Source organism: Bidens hawaiensis, unplaced genomic scaffold, assembly GCF_021521415.1.
Source record: "Bidens hawaiensis isolate Kalapana, Puna unplaced genomic scaffold, B.hawaiensis_p1.1 tig00049128_1, whole genome shotgun sequence".
Taxonomy (NCBI): domain Eukaryota; kingdom Viridiplantae; phylum Streptophyta; class Magnoliopsida; order Asterales; family Asteraceae; genus Bidens; species Bidens hawaiensis.
This window is the reverse complement of record NW_027498794.1, coordinates 20,836-28,065: the sequence shown is the minus strand read 5'-3', so window position 1 is coordinate 28,065 and position 7,230 is coordinate 20,836. Positions and strand designations below refer to the sequence as shown.

Below are 7,230 nucleotides of genomic sequence, written 5' to 3'. Positions count from 1 at the left end.
CGTTTGTTCTTGTTTTGAGTTAAATATGCAAACAAATTTTTTTAGTTAAGAATAAGAGATAAATACAATAATAATAATAATAATAATAATACAATTAGATAATAATAATACAATTAGATATATCATAAATTACTAAAATGCATTATATAGATATAAAAGCAATTCATTTCCTTCCTGTTGTTCAATTACATCTGTCTTTCATCTTGTTAAGCAATAATCAGCATGCATTCAAATCACCTCCTTCTCGAAGAGCCTATCCGTATGGCATCCATTCTCGAGCCTTCTAAACCTGTAAGCAATTAATAGATCTGTAATTCTGTTTCGAATTAATCGCTTGTGACTTCACCTCGTATATGTGTACGATCTGGTTATTTTGAATGAATTAATTGTGAATTTGTTTGTAGAATTTCTTCCCTGCGATGACGAAAATAGTTGGAACCCTAGGTCCTCGCTCACGTTCGGTTGACGTTATCTCCGGTTGCCTCAACGCTGGCATGTCTGGTAGGTTTTCAATTCAATTACTCAGCTTGTTGATTATTAATTATCAATCTATATATATTTTGAGAATAACCTTAAACAAGGCTACACTCGGCTCGAGCTTGGCTGTGCGGTGAAAAATTATTAGTTAGAATTCAAATAGACTTTTAAATTGTTAAGGCTTCATGGGCTCCGGGCTTCATTTTTTGATTATTTTATATGTTTTGTGAATAACTTAATGATCGGCTTGAGCTCGTGTGAAGCACCTTAAACGAGCCTAAGCTCGCCTTGAGCTCAGCTGTGTAGTGTAAGGTTACTAGTTGAATTTGAAAAGAGTTACAACTTAAAAATACACAAGGCTCGAGCTCGGGCTCAAATACTAAACGAGCTTTAGTGAGGCTCGGGCTCAATAAGGCTCGGCTCGTGTCAAGTTTTTTATCAATCCAATTTCAAAGAGTTTGCACCCCTATTTGTTATACTCGTATAGTGATGCCAAGCATGCAAGCTGATGCTACTTTGTAATTTTCATACGCCAGAATAATATTATGCATATAAACGATCATTATTCATTAAAATCTATCTCCAGTGCCCCTTGACCCCCTTCTAGTTTGTACTTTGAAGTTGTCTTTGATTCCATTAGTTAGGAATAAATGAGATTTATTTACTGATAGTTTGGTGTGTTCTAATCTGATTCAGTTGCTAGATTTGATTTTTCATGGGGAGATTCTACGTATCACCAGGAAACTTTGGATAATCTGAGGACCGCCGTCAAGAGCACTAAGAAACTTTGTGCTGTATGCTATTTTTTCTTTCTTTATAACCTATTTCAATTAATCATTTTCATGTAACTGCAAGTTTTTATCTTAATTTAAAATAATTCAATTTTATTTCCAGGTAATGCTCGATACAGTTGGCGCTGAGATGCAGGTTGTGAATAAGAGTGAGAAGGCCATTTCCCTTCAACAGGATGATAATGTTATTTTGACCCCTGATAAAGGCCAGGAAGCTTCTTCTCAAGTACTACCAATCAACTTTGATGGACTAGCTAAGGTGACACTGGTCTTTCCTAATTTATCATCATTATCTATATTGTGTTTAACCTTAAACTATGAAAACTTGTAGCTCAGTAAATTAGTTCTATTATTAAATATGATAATTTATCATAAAACCAATAAAATACCTTGTAGTTTTGCATTCTGGTTACATCCATGTGTGTGGTTTTAGTCAATTACTCAATCTTGACCTGTTTTTTGTGGCCCTGTATGCTTATGAAACTGTTTATGTGGTCTTTACAGGCTGTGAAGAAGGGTGACACCATTTTTGTTGGTCAATACTTGTTCACTGGAAGTGAAACCACCTCTGTTTGGCTGGAGGTATGGGACTGCTTTTTCTTCTTTTTTTTTCACATTTATTCTAAAAACTATAACACGGTGCTTTTTAGATTCTGAAAGCATAAATATTGTGAGGTAAATAAGTACGATTTGTTCATGGCTGGATTTGAGCAGGTTGATAAAGTGGATGGGAGTGATGTTGATTGCAAGATTAAGAATTCTGCAACTTTAGCTGGGTCCTTGTTTACTCTCCATGCCTCTCAAGTTCATATTGATCTCCCTACTCTCACCGAAAAAGATAAAGCGGTGAGCATGTTCACATGGTTTTTGTTTCAGTTTAAAGAGATTTTTGCTTCAATATTCTTATCTAGGCGGTTTATTAATAGAAAATTTCATTTAGAAGCTTTTTAAATAATCACTAAAAAATTTGAAATTCAACTATCAGGAGCATAATGCCCGACCATTGAACTATAAGAAAGCTGTTATAATTGAACATATTATCTCCTAATTTATGTTCTACTTGGTTACATTTAGGTTAAACAAAAAAAGCGGTAATTACTTGTGGGTAAATGTTTCCTTTTTGCACATTAAATATCTTAAATGATGAAAATTGTATATTTTGCACATCAATTTACTTTTTGGTTCATCATCAGGTTTAAATAGATTCTCTAACTCGCTTGGGGCTTTCAACCGTTGTGCCTTTTCATACATTCTTGTAATGAAAATAAAACGTATTGGTTGGTGAATTATGTTAAGAAAAGTGTGCATCACTTTTTACCTGCACATTATTGTGTGCTATTATCAGTAAACCAAATTGTCAGGATTCGCTGCTAAATTATCCTAAAATTACGTGTTTCGATGGTTTGGACCGTTTCCACGATTATTTATGAAGTGAAGTGACCAAGTGTACTATTAATATTTTTTTCCTTTAATGATATTATTTATAAGTTACTTGATTAATTATGTGGAAAGTTATGCTTTACGGTTTTATCTCCCTATTTCAGGGCATTAGCTCTTGGGGCGTTGCAAACAAAATCGACTTTCTTTCATTGTCATACACGCGCCATGCACAGGATGTTCGTGAAGTAAGTGTGCTTTTACAGATTTGCCCACTACTTCCACCATATCTCTATTGTTATTTTTTTTTTGTCATTTTGACACAATTGCAGGCCCGTGAATATCTTTCTAAACTTGGTGATCTTAGTCAAACTCAAATTTTTGCAAAAATTGAAAATGTAGAGGTAATATTTTTATCCATTTATATGTTTTTTGTTTTTAAAAAAAGTCTTGTTGTCTTTAAACTTCTTAATATCTTCAATTTATTCTGCAGGGTCTAACTCACTTTGATGAGATCCTTCAAGAGGCAGATGGTATTATTCTTTCACGTGGAAATCTTGGCATTGATCTTCCACCAGAAAAGGTATATGTTCACATTTTGGGGATCTTCTTGGGCCCTTTTTTCTTTATATATATATATATATATTAATGTTTGTTCAAGCTTTAATCCGACTACTATAAAATTATGCAGGTGTTTTTATTTCAAAAGGCTGCTCTCTACAAGTGTAACATGGCTGGAAAACCTGCAGTGCTTACTCGTGTTGTTGATAGCATGACTGACAATCTGAGACCAACTCGTGCAGAAGCAACTGATGTTGCTAATGCTGTATTAGACGGTTAATATTATGTCTTAAATCCTATAAATTTACATGTCAACACATTAATTTCCTGTTAAATAAATCATCATATATTTTACAGGAAGTGATGCGATTCTTCTTGGTGCCGAGACCCTGCGTGGATTATACCCTGTTGAAACAATATCTATTGTTGGTAAAATTTGTGCTGAGGTAACATATCATCACTTGGAAATTTAATGCGTCTTATTTATGTTCTTGTTTTAATAAAATGCATTAATTTTACAGGCAGAAAAGGTTTTCAACCAAGATCTTTACTTCAAGAAAACTGTCAAATATGTTGGAGAACCAATGACTCACTTGGAATCAATTGCTTCGTCTGCGGTATCCTTCAATTCTTGCTCGCATCTAGGGTTGTAGCCGAGCTCTCATGATTATATATACGTAATAGTGTTTAACTTTTAAAATTTTTTTATGAAAAAGGTAAAATGATCAAAATGTTTGACATGCAAGGCACATGACTGTACTTAATAGAAAAAGTTAACGTCCATTAGTGAAAAGGGCTTAAATGTAACTTTTCAAATAAAGGACGTTCTTTGTAATTACGTTAGTTAAAAGGACGCAGCATGCAATTTGGTGTAAACGTAAAGGACCGAAAGTGTAATTTACTCTAGAAAAGTTATTTTTGTACAATAAAAGTCAAGCTTGTTATATGAAACCTGGGCTCTGATCATTTAAGCTTGTCTTGGTTCGAGCTCGATCAGCTTGTTTTGTTTAATGCAAATTACTGATAAGTTTATTTAATCGTTATTTTAGGTTCGTGCAGCCATTAAAGTGAAAGCATCTGTTATTATCTGCTTCACTTCATCTGGAAGGGCTGCAAGGTACTTTATGCTTAATCAAAGGGTGGCACTTTAGTAAATAAAAATATATTCCCGTATGCTTACAAATAAGTTGTTTTAAATGCAGATTAATCGCAAAGTATCGGCCAACAATGCCTGTTCTATCAGTTGTCATTCCTAGATTAAAGACTAATCAGTTACGTTGGAGTTTCAGTGGTGCATTTGAGGTATGCTTTATCTCTTGTTTTTTTTTCTCAACACTTTATTTTATATAAACTAATTTTTTGTTATTATTTGAAATGAACGATTAGGCAAGGCAGTCACTTATTGTCCGAGGTCTTTTCCCCATGCTTGCTGACCCTCGACATCCTGTAAGTTGGAATCTATATATAATTTAAAAGTAAAAAGATTTAATCATCAAAACACTAAAATCTCTTTATATATTAGTAACCCGATTCTTGTATTACAGGCTGAATCTACAAGTGCAACAAATGAATCAGTTCTAAAGGTTGCACTAGACCATGGAAAAGCCTCGGGAGTGATTAAATCACACGATCGAGTTGTTGTCTGCCAAAAGGTTGGAGATGCTTCGGTGGTTAAAATCATTGAGCTTGAAGATTAGAAACCGTTTGCATGCACACACCATTTGACAATATTATTTAAACGTGTGTTTATATCATACATTCCACGGTTCGGTTTGGGGCAAAATTTTGTTACAGGAAAATTCAAATTATGATACAGTATTTAATACCCCTTGCTTCATGTCTTAATGTAGCTTTTGATAAAGAATGGAATAAAAAGGGGTTTCTGGTTGTTATTTCATAGTTTTGGTGTAGTTTAGCAAGTTATAAGCTCATGAGGTGATTTTAGCGTAAATCATATATTTAGCTTGTCAAGCGAAAAACAAGCTTAAAATTGAAGTTCTCTAATGATCACCGATACGTCTAAATCTTGTTGATGGGTATTTAAAGACATTCAATATGAGCTTAAAAGTTAACGTCTCTCTTTCATCCATGTTCGCTATGAGATTTATTTTCGGCGTTACGATTGTATTGTTGCTTTCTTTTGATGAAAACTAAAGTATCTGATACAAGCATGTTGTAAATCATTTTTTCTTTATATATTTTGTTACTTGATATTGATCAAGAATTAAATTATATTTAAATAAAAATAATCATTTAGTCTTGTTATATAAGTCTAAACGTACTAAGTGAACAACAAGCGCCCATGGCCTAATGGATAAGGCGTCTGACTTCTAATCAGGCGATTGTGGGTTCGAGTCTCACTGGGCGTGAGAAATATATTTCAAATATATTATTTTCTACATCAGATACATCCATTTATATTATTACAAAACAGTTTTACATGAAACTCAATTTTAATCCTTATTAAAATACAAAACAGAATACAAACTCAATATACTTATAAAGATACAATTTAACTTTACCTACAATCCAGCATATCAAGATATTTTTAGCTTTACCTGTCACTTAACTTGCTTATATTAAGATACGGTTTCAGTTTTACCCGTAAAAAAATTCACTTATATTAAGGATACCAGGTTACTTGTTAAATGGAGTTTTTTACAGAACTAATATCGTTTTAGAAATTCTTTTCACAACTAAGCATAGGTTTGAAAATTTTTCAAAATTAATGCAATCTCCATTAATAATGGCAACTTGAAAAAACCCTATAGGGTTAGTCAGGGGATTTAAGGGAATGTAAATTATTGGGAATATATAAGTTGCCGTTACTAACGACAACTTCTGCCATGTTTTTGTCAAGTTGTCATTATTAATGGAAACTTCTGAAAAGTTGTCATTAGCAATGGAAACTTCTGCCATGTTTTTGTCAAGTTGCCATTACTAATGACAACTTCTGAAAAGTTGTCATTAGCAATGGAAACTTATGACAGGTTGCCATTAACAATGGAAACTCCTGCCAAGTTGCCATTACTAATGGCAACTTTTCGGTACCGAAACGAGTTTATGAACCACGGTTTTAAACACATCTCCTTGTGGTCATTTCTTAGACGTGATTCCACGTTTGCGGCTGCGACTAATGCTCCGGTTGAAGATAGCGACTCCGACTCTGATGGTTTAGGTGCGGAGGAGCATTGGTGAATTTATGTTTTTAGTATATGTATTATGGTTTTAACGCATGCTTTAAGGTTTCTTATGAATTTAGGGTTTTAATGTATGCTTTATGGTTTGTTATGAATGTTTTTTTTATTAATTAACTTTTAAATTTTAATACACCAAGTGTATTATCTTTAACCGGCAAACATGTAAAGAAAATTACAAAATATGTTAATATTTTCTAAATGCAATATGAGCATGGTTATTGACTATGCTCAACGAAGTGAATTTTGAGTTACTTGAGTTAATTGAAAAAGTACTGATTTTCATGCTTGTTCATAGTTTTGACTTAAAAAAAATAAAATAAAAACAAAGCAAGTTTCAAATTAATTCTCATTATCACCTTTTAAAAATAACGGTCTCCCCTCAATCTACTTATATTATAATAACTAAACATAATTAAAAGGATGCATGTATTATGTTAGAAGTTTAAAAAATGCGTGCATGCATCTTTAGCTACTGACATTCATCTTATTTATTATTCCAAACAAACACCCGTGAACTAAAGTAAAGAAGTGATATCAGAAGTTGCCATTAGTAATGGCAACTTGGCAGAAGTTTCCATTGTAGTAATGACAACTTGACAAAAACTTGGCAGAAGTTGCCGTTAGTAACGGCAACTTATACATTCCCAATAATTTAAGTCTTACTAATGGAGATTGCATTAATTTTGAAAAATTTTCAAACCCATGCTTAGTTGTGAAAAGAATTTCTTAAACGATATTAGTTATGTAAAAAACTCTCGGTTTTATTGTAACACAAACTCAGAAAGTCAACCGTTTAAAGCATCAACCAACAAGTGTTTTTAAGC

The 7,230-nt window shown here is 33.0% G+C and overlaps 1 protein-coding gene and 1 non-coding gene across 2 annotated transcripts; both read left to right on the top strand.

Annotated features, from left to right (window-relative positions):
• The first annotated feature begins 210 nt into the window (after window positions 1–210).
• On the top strand, window positions 211–5,086 carry LOC143597836 (pyruvate kinase 1, cytosolic-like). Its single transcript, XM_077076220.1, has 16 exons — window positions 211–291; window positions 405–501; window positions 1,174–1,271; window positions 1,372–1,527; window positions 1,773–1,850; window positions 1,983–2,114; window positions 2,813–2,893; window positions 2,978–3,049; window positions 3,139–3,228; window positions 3,337–3,481; window positions 3,564–3,652; window positions 3,728–3,823; window positions 4,256–4,323; window positions 4,409–4,508; window positions 4,593–4,652; window positions 4,751–5,086. The coding sequence occupies exons 1-16, from the start codon at window positions 223–225 to the stop codon at window positions 4,901–4,903; spliced, it is 1,584 nt and encodes a 527-aa protein (XP_076932335.1). The 5' UTR covers window positions 211–222; the 3' UTR covers window positions 4,904–5,086.
• Window positions 5,087–5,502: 416 nt separating this feature from the next.
• On the top strand, window positions 5,503–5,575 carry TRNAR-UCU (transfer RNA arginine (anticodon UCU)). The gene has a single exon. It is a non-coding gene; the product is annotated as a tRNA-Arg (tRNA).
• Window positions 5,576–7,230: the final 1,655 nt, after the last annotated feature.